Source organism: Orcinus orca, chromosome 5 (assembly GCF_937001465.1).
Source record: "Orcinus orca chromosome 5, mOrcOrc1.1, whole genome shotgun sequence".
Classification (NCBI taxonomy): Eukaryota; Metazoa; Chordata; class Mammalia; order Artiodactyla; family Delphinidae; genus Orcinus; species Orcinus orca.
In genome coordinates, this window is record NC_064563.1 from 120,044,827 (window position 1) to 120,063,739 (window position 18,913).

The 18,913-nt window shown below is 37.1% G+C and overlaps 2 protein-coding genes across 3 annotated transcripts in view; both read left to right on the forward strand.

Moving 5' to 3' along the window:
• Nucleotides 1-7,391, forward strand: part of RBM11 (RNA binding motif protein 11) — a 35,013-nt gene extending 27,622 nt beyond the window's left edge. Inside the window, exon 6 of the mRNA XM_033406875.2 lies at nucleotides 5,808-7,391. The gene's annotated coding sequence lies outside the window, so the exon portion shown is untranslated. The remainder of the gene's footprint in view (nucleotides 1-5,807) is intronic.
• Nucleotides 7,392-16,681: 9,290 nt separating this feature from the next.
• LOC105747738 (ATP-binding cassette sub-family C member 2-like) overlaps nucleotides 16,682-18,913 on the forward strand; it is a 78,089-nt gene continuing 75,857 nt past the window's right edge. Inside the window, exon 1 of one of the 2 annotated variants that reach the window (XM_049710551.1) lies at nucleotides 16,682-17,228. In XM_049710551.1, the coding sequence (XP_049566508.1) occupies nucleotides 17,157-17,228 (72 nt within the window). In that variant the 5' untranslated portion in view covers nucleotides 16,682-17,156. The remainder of the gene's footprint in view (nucleotides 17,229-18,913) is intronic. The other variant, XM_033406873.2, reaches the window with a different exon arrangement.

Sequence of the window (18,913 nt, forward strand, 5' to 3'; positions counted from 1 at the left end):
TTTTTTTGCGGTAGGCGGGCCTGTCACTGTTGTGGCCTCTCCTGTTGCAGAGCACAGGCTCCAGACACGCAGGCTCAGCAGCCATGGCTTACGGGCCCAGCCTCTTCACGGCATGTGGGATCTTCCCGGACCGGGGCACGAACCCGTGTCCCCTGCATTGGCAGGCGGACTCTCAACCACTGCGCCACCAGGGAAGCCCCATAAACAGATATTTTAAAACCTGGTCTTAAAAAGTCTTGGGAAAGAACTTGCATTAAAACTATTCTAAGAATTTGCATATTCTGCTTATTTTTGGCTTTTGGTTCCTCTCTGAGCTGGCCATCTGTGTAACTGTCTCTCGGACTTCCTTTGTCACACCTAAACTGTGGCTACCACAAAGCCACATAACCTAGAAAGCTTCAAACCCAGTTTAATCTTCTCAGCTCAAGTAGATTACAAAAGCTCTGTTTATGTCACTAAATGCCTTTCGTTTCTTTACATTTCATTCAAGGAGACAAAATAGTCTCTTCCCATCTTCTTTCCAAATCCACCCTGTTTCTTCACAGTGACCGTGATGCAGATCCAGCCGTGTCATTCTCAGGCTTCCTAACTCTAAACATCTAAGTGGTATTAGGCCCCCCAGTATTTCCTAGAACCATTGAATAAGAATCTAGGTATAAGAAAGTATAGAGTATAAGGTATTCTATAAATAAGAATCTGGAATCTATAGCTCTTTCATTGTTAAATCAGAGTTCTAGATCCCTCAGTAGACTGGATTATTGGGGGTTCCATCCAAAGGGACAGCTGTATACTGGCAAGATGTCCCCTCCTCTGGCCCCCTCAGTGAGAATAAAGGAGGGCTCCATATCTGTGATGCTCTGGCGAGAGCCTCATCACTCTCTCTCTCCCTACCACCAACCCTGGTGCTCACAGATCCTCCATCACCATTTCCCCTGAGCCCATTAAGACGATTCTTATTATGGTATCCATCTGGATTTCTTTCAGTTGCTACAAAAAAACACATCAGGTCATCCCTCCTCTCCCAGACTATAGGGACCATGAGGCATCTGAACATCCCTCCTCTTATTCACGTTCCTCTCCTTCTCACTCCCTGAACCTTCCTGCTGTGCTTTTAGAACTCATAGTCATTCGGTAGAAAAACCCCCTGTATCCTTAACCTGTTCCCTTAACTACCTGCTCTAACTGAAACTAAGTTCTCCTCTGAGGACACTGGCTCCCTTGCAGCCCTCTCTGGTGGAGGCACCACCAAACACTGCTCAGCCTGGAGGAGGGGTGGCTGGCTGTTTGCTCAGCATTGCCACTTCAAGATCACTCTCCCTTCTTCCCTCTATCGCGATACATCACCAGCCATGCCTTCTCATTGCATCATTTGCAGTGCTCTCACTTTTTTTTTTTTTAACATCTTTATTGGAGTATAATTGCTTTACAATGGTGTGTTAGTTTCTGCTTTATAACAGAGTGAATCAGCTATATATAAACATATATCCCCATATCCCCTCCCTCTTGCGTCTCCCTCCCTCCCACCCTCCCTGTCCCACCCCTCTAGGTGGTCACAAAGCACCGAGCTGATCTCCCTGTGCAGTGCAGCTGCTTCCCACCAGCTATCTATTTTACATTTGGTAGTGTATATATGTAAGTGCTAATCTCTCACTTCGTCCCAGCTTACCCTTCCCCCTCCCCATGTCCTCAAGTCCATTCTCTACATCTGCGTCTTTATTCCTGTCCAACTTCACTCCTGGCTTACTGTCCATCTCTTCAATGCTGTTCCTGCCAAAATTCTCGGTGATTTCAATGTACACCTAGCTGATCCTTCCAAAGCCCTGGTTCCTTAGTTTCCTGAACTCTCCTCTAAGGATCTCAACTCTTGCCCTACCTCATACACTCACTCCTGTGGTCATATCTTAGATTTTGACTCATTACCAAAAAATGTAACCACTCCATATTTCAACTTCAAGAATTCTGCTCTTCACAGACCAACTCCTGTCTCTCCATTAACAGGTGTGGGCAAGAGCAAGATAGAGACTAGAGCTCATATGATCACATTTTAAACCCTGAGCTAATACAAACTAGAGAAACTCACATTTCATAGTATTGCTTCATTACTTTATTGTTAGGAATTTGAAAAGTTTTTCACTAACATAGATAATGCTGTACTACACATCTCTGTATAAACTGCTGATTGTTAATGACTTTATTTAATGACATACATTTCTAGGAGTTAATAGATTGAGAAGGATGAGCTCTTTTAGTCTTCCTATTGCATTAGTTGAAAGTGGCCAGATTTGCTCAGAGGAGTTATGATGAAGGTTGAGAGATACAAGAGACTTTTATTTTTTCCTTTATACTTCTACAGTGTTTGAGTTTTACAATAAGAACCAACATTTATGAATCAGTTGTGAAACTAAAATATTTCAGTTTTAAAAATAGTAAATAATATTAACCAGTGATTCACAAAACAAGAAAAGTAAATTGCCAATGAATATGGGAAAAAAACTTTCCAAAGATGAACTCAGAGACCGGTAAAAATATTCTTTCATTCTTTGTAAGCAACTTAGTTATCCTGCCTTGATACTTCTAGAATTTTTCTATTTACCATTCTGTTTCTTAAAATATGAAGGTATGTTCAAGGTGTTAATTCCTTTTCGTTCACAGGATATCTTAAGGTGCGAATTTATTATCATTGACTTTACCTGGAATATGCTGTACTCTTCTTCCAATTTGGCTTTTTTTCATTTATGGAATATATTAAGTCCCTCTTTTTCTCACCCATCTCCTTTTTATCATGTCTAACTCACCCTCATGCCAACCTGCTCTTTCTTTGTGGTCTTCTGCCATGCTTAATTAATGTGGAAACACCTTGTGTCCTGAGGAGAATTAACATGCTGATCGTTATATGTCTTAAAGTAAATCATTTTTGGAGTCTCCTCTTTCTCTGAAATTTCACAAAGACTTCTTTTCTGTTGCTTTATCATACATTTTAATTTCCCTCTTTTAAATATGTACTCAGTCCTAAATAAGGAGAACTCTCGCCAGGCACAGTGATTATCACATCACAAGGACCGAGGAATGAGTTTGTGTCCATTGTGATCCAACTTGGGTGCAAGTCCCATTCTTTTATTGGGACTTTATCCAGAACACTGTTTCAGGAACATGTGCTGATTTCATATGCTCTTTCATTACTTAGAAGGCTTTTATCTATTTGGATCCTGCAGGAATGAAATGAGCCCTTTCTATACTCACCACCTGGGTTTTTAATGTTCTGAACGAATAATGCACATGGATCTGTAGAACCCTCAGTGTGTACCATGACCGGAGGTCTTCCCGACCCCATCCCTCTTTCTAATACTTATTTGTGTGCATTACATCTTGCAGAAGATAGTAAGCTGCCACCATCAGTCTCAATTTTGGGTGGCTCCTGGTTCTATCCGACTAGTATTACAGAAATTTTGGTCTCTAATTAGATGTAGAAAAAGTTGAGTTGGGTTGTAGACATTGACATCATAAAGTAGCATCTAGGAAGTAGAAGAATAGCTGTCAATTTTTCTATTTGATAAAGATCTTCAGGTTCTGAAACAGGAAGAAAATGGCAGAGGATGCAGAGAGAATGGCTTACTGCTTCCCATCACTGAGCTAATTGGTTTCTCATTTCTCTCATCCCGGCAGTTTGTAGAAAATGTTCCCAAATTCAGTTAGGTTTACTACCATGGCTGTTGTGAGTTTTTATTTTCTTCTGTTTCTAGAATCGGTTATCTGAGTTAGAAGTTGAGTGAGGCAAATTAATTATAGCCATTTTCTCAAAAGACAAGAGATCATTAACTAGATGCTTTTTATTCATGAGATGTAAAAAGGAAACCAAAGCAACCGGCTGGGGAAAAATACTGTATAAAAGATTGATTATGTTTTCAAAATTTAAACTACTGATATTTTCTGCCATTTACTTTATCTTTTACTAAGAAAAGCATTTAAATACTTGCTGGGGCACAATTAATTTAAACGGAAAGAGTAAACATCTTATAAAAAAAATCACATTAGTCTTGATTACTTCTCTTAATGGCAGTCATATCATGAAAGCAAGTTCATCTGTTCCTTCACCATAGCTTCTAAGGGAGATAAATAGTAACTTTGAATCAAATGAACTGTGTATTCATTGTTCTTACCATTCATCTGAAGATATCATTGTTTACTAATACTTAGGTACTTAAGTCAGGATGCCATGAAAAACAATTTTACTGTAGGAACATATGCAATTAAATTGACTTATATTGTTACTTAGGACATTTTCATAAATTACCGTGTACTAGTCATCTTAAATTTCCTATAGAACAGATCCTTAATATTTCTTCAAGAAACTGAATATCTGAAATCTATGTTCAGTTCAAATCAAATATAGAAACATGCAGCAATAAAACTTTGTACAATTTCTCTTCTTAGTTTATTTATACACAGAGTGGGAAACAATAATCTTTTCCACATGTTAAGGATAAAGCAACTAAGAATGTCCTAGATATCTTACAAATGTTTAGTACATATTATTTACCCTCTGGACCACAAAAAAATCTAACATGCCATATTTAATTTAAGAATTTGACATGTAATCATGAGAGGGTGTGTGGAAAAGGACTGATGTTTTCTCAGTTCTTAAAAGCAAAAGCAAAGTTCTATTGCACGAAAATGAAAAAACATTCAACACAGCGGCACAATTTAATAGCTTTCAATATTAATATGTACAAGGCTATACTATAACTATGTTCAGTTTTCCATATTTCTATGCCTGTGTTTATCTATTGAGACAGATAATTTATACAATTCTCCAATTCAAGTGCAAGGATGAATTTTAATATTTTTCACCCTAGAAAACATAATCAGGAAAAGAGAAATGTATCTCATTCCCTTAAATTGTTTACCCATTATCTAACTAGAATAGTCAGATTGTTACAATGTGACACAGCACAAATAGTAAATTAACATTCTTTTTAACATAATCTAAGGTAACTATCTGGATATCCCAGAGTGCAGTGATGATGTAGGGACACCTTACTTTATTCTCCAGTTTTCTCTATGCAAAGAAAACATGAATGTTTTGATTCATCACCCCCTTTGCTACCATGGAGATAGCAATACCTAAAATCACTTACAAAATTCATTTTTGCAATGAGAAATAGAAAAGAGAAAGATTACACCTTACGTGTCTAAGAGTTGTACTATTATAATCATAGAACTTTCTGAAAAGATAGATAGCACTCATGAATATAGAATCATTATACAGAATCACTGATCCTACCCAGCAGATGTCAAAGGAAGGCTGAGAAAATCATTCCAGTCCCAAGAACGATAAGGGCAAACTGAAAACTATTTCCAGAGAATAGGACTCCTCATCTTGAGTTCCAACATTGGCACTTCCCTAGGGTTCTGTAAGTATCATGAAAGACAAAGTTTGGCTATTAATCCCACTAATCCTGTGTGGAGGATTTTTTTTTTTTTTTTGGTCTGAATTACCAAATCCAGTAAAGCGTAATAAGTAGTCAACTAAATATTAAGCAAAATCAAACTTCACTCTGAGAGTCTTAACTCAAGAAATTTTAGACATTGAGCTTCTAGTAAAAGGTGCATAGTCAAGGGCAATCAGTATACCTTAGGACTGATCAATAAATCTCCTTGACCCCTTGCTCTTCTCTCACTGTGCTCTTTGTCAAAAATATCTCATCATGACCTCTGTGAATCATACCTGAGTTCATATTCCATCTCTGAGCTTACTCCTGAATACTGATCTCTTGTTCACAAGTGCCTATAATGTGTCTTAACTGCAGATACTTGACATATTTGATTGTTTTGAAGACCAGCAGGAGAAAAGCCAAGGTTACAGCTCTGCTCCAAGAAATAAGGAGTCCTCTCTACATTCCCTCTCAGGCAGGGAGCCCACCTGAGTTGTATCAAAGGACAATGAACAATGTGACAATGAACAGCTTTCTTTCAAAAGATAGTTTTAATCACACAAGTGTCTATAAAGGTATTTGGTTGAGATCTGATCATTGAGACTAAAACATAGTATTCTGGCCCACAGAATTTTATAGATGGGTAGTAAATCCAGTTGCCAGTACCATTAAACAAAACAAAAACAACAAACACGTCAATATGGTTCCTTTAAGCCTTCTAATTTTCATTATTTCTTGTGTTACACAAAATAAGATTAACTACTATGAAATGTGGCCGAGTGAATTACCCTATTGGAAGATATCTTTTTTTGATATTGTTCGTTGACAGATCATTTATTATCAGAGATGCCATATTTTGGCAAATTATGTGGAGAAATAATATCTTCCTAATTATTACTCAATAACTTAAATGAGTTACAAAGTAAAGTTATATAAAGACTATGCTGAATACTGGTTTGGTCTATTGCAAGCGAAATGTTTAAAGATGAGTTGATCTGAACAGCTGACACCTGAGTTCTTTTTAGGTGTGAGAAGTCTGTGTTTAGGAAAACACCTTGAGAAGCCACTAGAGGGCAATAGTTAGCAGGAAGTTGGGAAAATAAAATGTGTCAGAACTGTGTTAATGTAAAATAAAATATAAAATACGAAATAAAATGTGTCAGAATAGGATGGTGTGGGAGAGAGCTGATTAAAATGCCGTGAGACTGGACCCTTTGTTGGTGGAAAGCACCATGAGATAATGTTTAATGTTCAATTTCAAATTCTTACTCTGCAGTCTAGGTCAACCTAGGTCATCTGTCCAGAACATCAGTAAAGTCAGATATGCCAGATAAGGCCTTCAGTAAAGTGTGTGTGTGTGTGTGTGTGTGTGTGTGTGTGTGTAGAAAATAAGGAAAACTCTGTGTTCACTGTTTGAGTTAACAAGTTGTGGAGAAGTGGCAATAAATTATTTGTTCTAATTTAAAGTAGGAGTTTGAAAGTAAAGATGACACTGACTAAGACTATGCTGGGTATTCCCAGAAGTCTTAGGGAGCCCCTTGAATATTTCATAAGATGTGGATTTGGGATTTGAATCAATCTTACAATCTTAAGTAGCAGGATAAGTTTAGTTATCACAGAAGATTTTAGATTAACATGCATACACACACACAGACATGTACCACACCACAGTTATTAAGAAAAAGATTAGCACAGGGCTTTTAAGGGTTATTGGTTCATGGTGGCAGATAAAACAGTCTCAGCAGCCAAGTAGACGCTCCTTATTACTAGAAATTGATTTCTATATCTATCATGTTTATCTCTATCTCTAAATGTATCTGTATCTATCTGCCAAAAAATCGGGGAGATATATATATATATGAGATGTATCATATATATCTCAGGGGTTGGTAAACTATGAACCACAGGCCACATTCAGCTTGCTGCTTATTTGTTAAATAAACTTTTATTGTAATAATACAGCCACACCATTGTCTATGGTTGCTTTCACACTACAATGGCAGAGTTAAGTAGCTGTGTCAGAGCCCTTAGGGACCTCAGGATTTGTGGTTCTGCTAGTTTAGTGGTCTTGGTTCCCAAGGGAGGAATTCTTCCACCAGGAGACCCAGTAATATGGTTCCATTAAACTAGGAAGTTTAGCCTACCACCTGGCCACTTGAAGCGCCTCATCCCAGCGAATCAGTAGGCAAAGAAGGAGGTGAATGTCCTGCCTGGGCAATTAATTCCGAAGAGCTAGTGGAAATGGATTGCTACTACACAGGGGCATAAAGGGAAGTATATTTGGAATTCAAACGTTGCTCTGGTATCTTAGTGTTCCCAAATTGGTTGCTATTTAAAGTGTCCAGAAGATGGTGCTCAAGCAACATATATAGTTGACTTGGGGGGCTCCTATTGGCTGATGATTTGCTCCCGACCAGCCATCCTTGGCCAGAGAAAGGTAAAGGCGGAGTTTGCAATTGTTAATGCTAGAGCTGGACAGCCCCCGCTTCTATATAGGAGCTGAATGTAATTGCTTATTTTACTTTTGGTGTAGAAAGAATAAAGGTCAAACCAATACCTTACATCTTTTATAGACATCTACTGATACAATTTTTATAGAATCATAAAATAGTCTTGAAATTAAATCAGAAAGTGTTATATGGGCAAAAGGGCAATACTTTATAGTCATATGTCATACTTTTAATTGAAAAGTCATATTTGAAAGCTGTGCTCTATTTTTAATCCATTCTATATGCTCACTGTTTTGTTCTCTGATTAGCCTTTAATGCTGAACAAGAACACTTATTAAGCCTTGTTTGATCTTTTCTAGGAATCCCTCATCAGCTGAAATAAATAGTCAAAATATTGTAAAGGATTTCAGCTAAAATTTACAAATCTATAGATAATCAAAAGCAATTGCTAAGCAAAGTTGAAGAAAGATAGACTATATAAAGGATTTAACTGTTCTGGGCAAAATGGTTGAAAGCACAGTCTCTGGAGAACAACCCAGGTTCAAACACTCACTCTGTATAATTTGGAGCAAGGTTCTTAGATTTTTCTGTGCCTCAGTTTCCTCAATTATAAAATGAGGATCATATAATTTCTTCCTCATAAGTTTACTCTGAGATAACATGAATACAAAGAAAGCACTTAGAACATGCCTGCCATGTAGGAAGCACTAAATGAATGCTAATAATATTATCATTACTATTATTTAACAAATTTAAATTTTGTGAACAGCTGTCTAAAATATTAAAATTGTACTGTATAACTTGGGCCATTCATTTAAGATACGTTTGTCCTTTTTCTTATTTAAATATTTCATGCAAATCAACTTTATAAAATGCCGTGTTATTATCTTCCATTTAAATAGCATGACACTGAGGGCATATGTAATTAAATTGAAACGGATTTCAGTTAAATCAGGATTTAATTCATTAGTCAGAATTAATTTCCTCATGCTTTTTTATGAATGCCACATTCTGGTTCAATATACCAATATTTATACTCTTGATAATTAAAATATGATTGCAAATTTTATACTTAACTGGAATAGTTTAGAATGCATATCCTGTATATTTCAAAAAGGTACCCGATTTAATATATTTCAGTTAATTCTGTAGATACAATCACACATGGGTTTTGTTCTAGTGAAAACATTTATTAAAGCCGACTGATTTTAATAGCAGCACTAGAGGGCCCCTCTCTCCCCAACGGTCTCATTTACAGAGACTGCTGCACCTGTTTACATTGAGCAACTATCCACAAAGCCTTAACAATTTGATTATATTGAAAGGATATCGGTACTCCTGAAGTTAATGAATGCATTTAACAAAACCCACCCCATACACTTATTTTGAAACTCAAGAAAATAATTCTAAAATTTTCTGGTAAAAATAAATTTTCAAAACCATGAAATAGTGCTTTGAAAAAATGGAACAACAAAAAACGTGAGTTTAGCAAGCAAAGTATAGCCTGCTAAAGAATGAAACATATTTGGATGCAATAATCACTAAAGTATTATTGTGTTGGCATGAAAATATATCAGTGAAAAAGAATAGAAAGTTCATAAACATACAATTGTATATGACAATTTAAATATAAGGGAGTACATATCACTAAATATTGGCAAAGGAATAATATTTAATAAGCAATGTTATGAAAAATTAACAATTTAGAAAAAAAGTTACACAAATTTTAACATGTTCAGAAATAAATTCCAGTCAGATTAAAGGGTTAAATAAAAAAAAAAATTCAAGTCTTAAGAAAACCAATCCTCTCAAACATCCTGCAAGATTTTTAATACTATTTGCATAGTATGACTGGGAAAGCTTATCTCAAAGAGGTTAAGTAACTTACCCAAGGTCACTGTGCTAATTAGTGAAAGAGTAAGTAATCAAATGCAAGTATATTTAAATACAAAATCTATAATTTTCCATTACAATTCTATATTAAGTGCTTAGAATAGTGCCTGGCATGTTTTGAACTAGATAAATTTATCATTGTTAGTGGTGTTTACACCATTACAATCATTATTATCCATAGAACTAGAGGAGAGTTGCAGAATTGATGAAATAAATAAATCAATTTAGAAATAAATATGACTTGGAAACAATGTTAGTAGTATACTTTTACATAATGTTGCCAAAAGTTACCAAGAGCCAATAAAAATTTTAAACCTTCTGAACTAATGATTCTTGGTAATTTGTTTCAAGGAAGTAATAAAAAGAAGTGGATAAAAACACTTTCTGCACAAAGAGGTTTATGACTAGGTCCTCTGTGACAGTAAAAATTTGATAATAATCTAAAATTTGAAGAATCGACATTACTTCATTAATTAAATTTGCTGCATTAGCACAATAGAATAGTAGGTTGATTTTTTTAAAGTGATAATTATGTAGATAATGTAGCAAAAGGAAATCATTGTAGCAAAAGGAAGAACATAAATGTAATCCTGGTAAAATGCACTTAACTACAATAATGGTGCTTACACAGAAAATCACACATAGGGTGACCATCATGGGGATATGGAGTTTTGGTGATTTTTTTTCTTTGCTTTTTTAAAAAATATTTTTTATGTTCAAGTCATAAAATTGGGAGATAATACATTTAGGTAATTTGCTTAATATATTCATAATATAATTATTATTTCCAAATATACATAAGTATATTGACATTTAAATTCAAATTAATGTGAGATTTAATTAGATTGTTTCAGCTCATTAAAAAGGGATAAATTTAACATATTAAATAATATATTTTCACTTTCTCCTCCATTTTTTACAAATTTGAATAAAAATAAAATTTTCTCATTAATCCTTAAATTAATTCCCAACTAATCACTGGAGGGGGGGAGAAACCGTGTCTATGTTTTAGTAGGAATTTACTATGATTAAGGATAATCACTTCCATAGTCTGAAGAATCTAAAGCTTTTCTGATTTCTCTCTGTTCATTAATATGCCATTTTTACAGCCTAATTAATAAAACTTTCTTCTATAGCTCACCCTTGTCCCATAAATTCATCTTGTTAATGTTAATGGGAAGATAATGATTACATTCTTGTGTCATAACCACCACCTTTTCTTTAACAGATAAAGATTGATAGTGATTCTAAGTAGGAGTATGTTGGACCAGGAGGGGATAGGGAAAGAGGCAGAAATTGTACACAAGCTGTTGTGACTTCTTTTTCAAGCTTTTAAATACACACGATTTTTTTTTTATTGGAGTATAATTGTTTTACAATGTTGTGTTAGTTTCTGCTGTACAATGAAGTGAATCGGCTATATGTATACATATATCCCCTCCCTCTTGGACCTCCCTCCCACGCCCCCCATCTCACCCATCTAGGTCATCACAGAGCACCGAGCTGAGCTCCCTGTGCTATACAGCAGGTTCCCACTAGCTATCTATTTTACACATGGTAGTGTATTTATGTCAAACCTAATCTCCCTATTCACCATCCCCCAACTGCCCATGTCCACAACTCCGTTCTCGACATCTGCGTTTCTATTGTTTCTACTTCTAGGTACTTAAACGATATTAACCTTATTTTGAAATGATACTTTTTAAATAAACAAAACCAACAAACAATAAAACTACCAATGAAACTATGAAACAATGTTCTCTTATCTATTAGATGTGTTATTTTATACTTCTTTAGAGAGCTTCTTTAGACTTTAGACAGTGGTTTTATTGTATCGCTATTGTGCCTACATAAAAAAGATAAATAGAAGCAAACCAAGTCAACTGATATATTTCTAAAACATCTTCACACTCAGATCCAACTTTAATAAATCTTTCTTTGGATCAGGGTTGTTTGGTCCTCTGTGTCCGCACTATATCGTCCACTGTGCCATCAAGAACAATAGTGAGGTGGATATTCTGAAAAATGCCCCACAGTTGTCCCAGCTTTTCTCCAAACTGTCGACATCTGTTTTGCAAGTTTTCATGTCAAGGTTTCCTTGAATATTACCAAATACCACATTCCTTGTTCCTCTTTCTACTCAGGTGTTTGCTGAAAGACCCTTTTTCAGGGAGTCTTTTGCTGATCACCATACAACAACACTGTATGCAACAACACCATCCATATTCCTTTTCCTCTTCCCCTCATTCTTCTTCCCAGTAGCATTTATTCCCATCTGACATCAAAACATTTCCTCATTTATCTATTTATTGTCTTCCCCCAGACACACTAGACTGTAAGTGTTATGAGACAGGATTTTACTTCCCCACCCTTTTTTTACCCAGCACCTAGCACAGTACCTATCCCATAATAGATAATCAATGAATAACTGATGAATGACTCAATGACTATTCACCTAAACTATGGAAAATTCAGAAAAGTATTCCTAATTCACAAGCATCGCCCTGCCTTTGAAAGACAGGGTTTACACAGTGAGAAAATGTATTTCTCCTCGAACCCCCCTCTATGGTAACAACCCCACCCCTTTTGACACCATCCTCCCTAGCTGTGTTAATATGAATGTACGTATAAACCACCACAGCTCTTGAGTTTTGAGTGCACTGTTTCCCTTCCTTCTGACTACCTTGATGGTAAAACTGCTTCTGGTCAACTCTTGGCTTATCGGCCATAGGATGCTTTACAAGTTATTTGTTTTCTCAAAAATGCATGGGTTTGGTTTTGTAGACTTCATTAGATATTGAATGTAAATATCTTAGTATATACTTGACATGTAATAAATGCACTATACATATTAGCTATTATTCAGTTTTTAAAGTCCTCCCGGGCTCGGTTCTAGCATCCTACATGAGTTTGAGCAAAAATATTCAAATCTATTTGAAATGCGTTATGTACAGAATGTCCGGAAAGAATCCCATACAGATATGTGGGAGAAGGCTCAATAAATGTTCATTTAAATACAGTAAGTGTGGACTTTATCCCATATTTACCTCCTTACAAATCAAATAATGCTTCAGATGATGATGGGGAAGGAAGGTGGAGAAATAAAGAATACAGTCCTGCTGCAGGTATAGCAACACCTAGTCATGGGAAGATTATATTTTTCAAGTAATTTACATCTTAAAATGTATGGAAAAACAAACACAAAGAAGAATTCAGGCTTCCGTCCATAGTATTCCTTTACCTGAAATAGTTTGCCTCCAGCTATTTTTATGGCTCCCTACAGTGTATTTATCATGTCATAACCTGTGAGCCTTCACCAGACTAGTCTGGAAGGAGGTGCCTGTCTTGATTCATTATTCTCTGATGTTGCATCCTGTTCATTTTCTTCATTGCACTGTACATTTTGTAGTTATTTATTTATTTATTTTTGGTGTACTTGTTTCTTCTTGGTCTCTCCCACTAGTGCATAATTTGATGAGGACAGGAATGATTCATTACATTTCTAGCACCTTCCAGAATGCCTAGCACACAGAGATACTAAATTAATGCTTGTGAAATATATTAGTTAAGTAAAGAACAGCATTCAGCAAAATGCAGTGGAGATCCGAAGAAATTTTTTGGAAAATATTTGGAAATTCCTTTTTTTGCCAAGTCATGTGGATACAACTTTAGGATCGTAACAAAAATAATCACAAATAAACTGTGCTACTCTTTGTTAGTGTAAAAATGAGCAGACTTTGCATCTTCTCTCTTATGTTTGCAAATCAGTAGCTACTTGGGGCAAAATGAAAGGGTATCAGATGGGTAAAGTGGAAAAAAGAAACAAAAAGAATCCTGGATTCAAGGAAATCGGATGTTTTTCCTCAGTTTTCCTTATGACTGTAATGTTGGGAAAGTCATCAAACTTTCTCCTGACTTGGTCACCTCCTCTGTGATGTGGTGGATTTGGAATATATCCTGAGAACCCTGTAATCTTTGTTTTTAATTTTTAGCATTTACGAAAACATGTAATGGGTTTATTATTGTTATCTTTAAATAATTAATAAATATTTTTACACTTAAAATTTTAATTTCTAACATAGATATCAGTAGAGCTGCTCCACACACACAAAAGTTACTTGGGTAGTCAATAATTTTCAAGAATGTGAAGAAGTCCTGAGTCCAAAAATTGAGAGCCCTTGATCTAAGAAAAATGTAATATCAGTCCTGAAGAGAGTCCTTACAGCAGTAACCACGAGGGAAAACAGTTGGAGTTAGCCTACATATTGTTCACTAAGTGACTAGCTAAGTAATAATCATCATAATAATTTATGCAATATTTACCATGTGCCCTTGCTGTTCTAAATGCTTTACTTATTACATGAATATATCACACAGTGCTTACAACAAACCTATGAGGAAGGCAGTACTATTCCATTTTATAAATGGGAAAGTGAGCCCTGAGGTGTTAATGATTTGCTGGTAAATGATGGTGCCAGACTTGCATCTGCAGTCTTACCTTGGAGCCTGTGTGCTCAATCACATTCTGAGTTCCTGGAAATTGCAGTATTTGCATAGAACAAAACATCACGCAGCAGTCAGGAACAATGTGTGAGTAGCCTCACGTGGGTAGATGCTCTACAAATAACGTTAAGTGAAAAAATATGCGGGGAGGGAGGGAGGTGTATTGCAATAACTTTGTAGGAAAATACCATTTGTATATATATTTGAAACAGGTGAAACAGCACCATAGAGTTTTTAAATATAGAGAAGTGTCTCAATAAATGTGTAGAAGTTGAATTGAAAAGATACTTATGTGTTACTCCAGATCAGTTGACTTATGGTGGGGAAAATGGATAGGAAGGTGGGGAAATATAAATAAAACAAAATAAAATAAAAATGGTCCTTAACAAAATGATGATAGTATGCCAAGAACCGAAGAGTTGTGAATTCAATTTTAATACCAAGGTTAACAAGAACAAAGAAAATAACGTCTATTCCATCCCTCACCTCCCATGAAGATATAACCTGCAATCACCTTGAAGAAAAGAATTGTCCCCTTTCTGCCACGGTGACAACCATATGCCCAGGTAACAATAGGAAACAGCCAGCTCTTTCTTTCAGCTTTACTTTTAATCAGTCTCAGGGATTCTGACCCTGATCTATGAGGCTCTCCTCAACAAGAAAGGGTGAGGTACAGTGCCTGCAGAACGTGTAAAGTAGAGCAGAATCCCTGGAAAGGTAAGAACCCTACTAAGGAATCTTTCCAGCGGCCTAAAAAATTGAATATTGTGACATAAAATACGTTCCACTCCTTACCTATGATTTTTGGGGTTTTTTTTGCTGCAAAAGGAAATATTTATTTCACAATTCAGCTAGCATGAGAATTCAGTGAATCAGAATGCTAATTTTGTGATAAGGTTTGTTTATGCCAGGGTCATTTTATTTAATATTTTCTGTTCCTCAGACAAATCTGAATAGTTCACTGAGTTTTCCTTAACTAAGCACTGAAGCAATAAAAACTGTAATTTCTTTCTTAAAAACAAACAAACACCCCAAAACTCATGCCCTCCTTTTCATTAGCATAGTCTTATCTTGTATCTCCTTTTCGGAAGCTTGAGATTAAAATGTAATTTTGTGGGGCTGCCAGAGATGTTTCCCTCAATCCCTTTGGGTAGGGGCTCCAGCACTCCAGCTGCAACACACCTATAGGCCTTTCTAACTTCATCTATTCCATTACTTTAGGGATTCCTCTTTCCCCACCAATCAAGGAGCTGGGTCTCTTTAAAGAGCTGAGTATTCATGAAAATCTGTCTGTTTCCAGTTGCTAGAACCGCCCTTTCCTGAGGGGATTAATTCCAATCGGAGGAAGGTAGACATATGTTGAGTTTGGAGCCTGAGCTATTTCCAGGCCTTTTCTTCTTCCTGGCTTCCCCCTCTGGTTCAGGTTCAAGTTCCTTCTTTCCTTATAGCTGAAAAAAGCAGGAACTATCTCTATAACACCTTGCCTTTTCCACAAAGAATCCACAGAGTGAATAGTTTAAAAGTGCAGATGGAGAAAGGGCCCCTCAGGCTGAGGCTGCTGAGTAAAAGATGTCCCCAAATTGGTATGTGAATTTGTGAAAAGTTCTGGAAGACATGAAACAAAATTTCTAAGTCCTGAACTTCGACCTCAATTCTTCACAGACACATTTATTTTAAACTGAAATCTACAACTTCCTCTTTGCATGGGGCCAGACAAATACCCTCTGAAGGGAGGAAGAAAGCCAAATAAATGTTCTAAATATTCCCCAGGACTTTAATTCCATGAGCTATCGTTTGGTCTAATCCTCATGTAGACATTTTTGGTACCTCAGTTTGACCCATTCTGTGGGCAGGCTAAAACTCCCGGTAAGTAACATCTTTTGAACGCCTTTCTCAAGGATGCTGGCCTTTTCTTTTCCTATATACTCAATTCTTTCCACTTACCTCTAACATTAATTTCAAGAAGCAGACAGAATGTTCCTTGGTCCTGAATCATAATACAAACACAATACCCATCCTTGTAAAATTATCACATGGCCTTATCCTCATTATACAGAATTCTTAAAATTACTCCCTCTTCTGTTATTTCACCTTCTTACTGAACTGAAACAAACTATTTCATTAGACCATTAAACACATCTCATGGAAAGTGATTTGTTGCATACACCAATGCTTATTTATACAAGGTTCATGTCCCATCAATATTTATTAAAAGTCAAAATGCTATTCTTCTTAATTTTCATATCCCCATTTATGTCATGTATTTCATTTAGTTCTTTGCTAATCCTATACTACGAAGTTTTCCCATTTATTACATAGCTTTATGATTAATTTGAAAAGTAAAATTTAGATTCCCTATACTGTTATTATTTTGTAATACTAAGGGAAGCATTTCATTAGTTTCTAATTTTAAAGCCCTTGCAGTTTAGTTCACTCTGTAAAATTCTACTGAAACCTGTTGTCCTTAACAATTTTCTGTAGGGGACAGCTGTTAACACTGTTTGCAAACACCTAAATGTCATCCCAAGGAAGAAAGAGCTTTCTGCTTCTATTATAAAGGGACACATTTTCTAACAGAGCAACCCTGGAAATTGAGAATTACCGAGTCAAGTGCAAATTCCCCCAAAGGCAGAGATCTTTGGCCTCTGCAGAAGGTCCCACTTCTTCCCGCTCCGCCCCGCCCTTTCCTCCCTCCGTTCCCCGCCGCCGCCCAGGGCGCTCGCTGGAAGGGCGGGTGGAGGGTAGGGCGACAGCTGACTCCCGGGCCGAGTGCTCGCGTCCTCCCACCTTCCAGGCGCCGAATTGACCATCCCCAGCCAAGAGAGGTGACAGCCGCGGACCTCTATACGCTTCCCGTCGCCGGGAGCCCGCGCGGACCATGTTTTCCAGCTTGGGGAGGTGGAGCGCCAGCGGCTCCTACCAGCGGCTCCCCCGAGGCCCCGAGGCGCAGGTAAAGATTCCCGGTGGAGGTGCGGGAGGCGGGACGGTTTTCTGGCCAATCTGGCGGCGAGGGGAAGCGGGGAGAGCTGATTGTCCAGACCCTGAAACGCGAACTGGTGTCTTAGATCCCTGTTTTTGTCGTAATCACACAGGGACAGCACAGATTCAGACGCGCACGCACACACACAGACACACACACAGTCGGGAGAGCTGAGATCAGACCCCAGGATGGTGTGAAACTTCAGCCAGCGCGATCTCAGTCAAGGTGGCTGCTGGAAGAGAAAGCAGCATCTTTGAAGGTCTAAGTGACTCCACTGTTTGCAAACAGAAGCAAATATTTGAGAAAGGAATGAATGGACCTGACTTCTGCTGAAGGAGTAGAGGTTGGGATGGGACTCTAAAACCAGTGATAGAGCCTGTTAAAACCACAGGAGAGATCTGGGATAACTAAACTCTGTGTGTCAACTGACATGGTGTTGGGACACTGAGGCCTGGGGCAAATCCAAAAACTGCAGACATTTGACTGTGCCTTGCTACCCTCCCCCCTGGCCCCCATAACACGTGCTCCTTTCACAATAGAAGTCATGTGCTAAGGCAGTGGTACAGGGAAATGAAACCTGCAGTTGTGTATCAGGAGCAATTTCCCTAATAAAAATTCTCTTTGTTTTACTTCTCATCACCTCGCAAGACCGGGTCTTAGATCTAGCCCTTAACACATGTAGTTCTGTAGTACTAAAAAGGAAAAAAAAAAAAAGATTTCAGATTCAGATTTCAGAGGACCTTGTTCTAATCCTGGCTTTTGTTATTAACTCCAAGTGTCAAATGAATATGACAGCTATTCTTCTGATTACATATGAAACTATAAATTTCTTTAAAAGTAAAGCAAATTTTATTTAAATCTATAAAATATAGGCGTTGAATAAGTCCCTTAAAAATGTGCAAGCGCTCCACCAGGACAATATACCTATTTGATTTTAGACGTAGAAGGCTTAATCAGGCACACTGGTTTAACTGATCATTAGTCTAACCACAGAGGTGGCCAAAGGCAGTGAATTACAAATAGGTGGGGTGGGAAATTATAAAACTCAAACAATTCCCTCACCCCCAATTCTAGTGGATTCTTCCTCTAAGATTCCAACAATGTTTATTTCCTTGACTATTACTCAACCTCAATAGCTTTATGGACCAAGAATCCATTTGGGCAAGATTGAAAATACTCATTTTCTATTCGTTACTTCTATGATGCCAAGTTAAAAAAAAATTGATGGCTTCAAAGCATGTTGAAAACCTTGTATGATTACATTTCATTGCTGAGACTTTATATTTTTGACATAATAGATCTCAGATAAAAATCCCAACCTGACCTGTAAGCCAAGAACTTGACCTTCTGATTGAATTTCTAGGGCTGGCATAGTGACCCATGAATAGAAAACCTCTAAAAATTTTCATTGGCAGTGATTAACATTCATTCATTCATATATTCATTCATCTAGAACATGTTATGAGCTGGGCCCTGGAAATATAAATGTAGATCAAACATAGCTTCTGTCCTCCAGAGAAACTAAGTCTAGCAGGAGAGAAGTACCTGTAGGCAAATGATTGGATAGTCAGGTAAGAGTGAGGGTAAATTCAGAGAGGGCAGATCTGAAGAGCCTTTAAACTATGTTAACACAGAACAAGAATCTGAGCATTGGA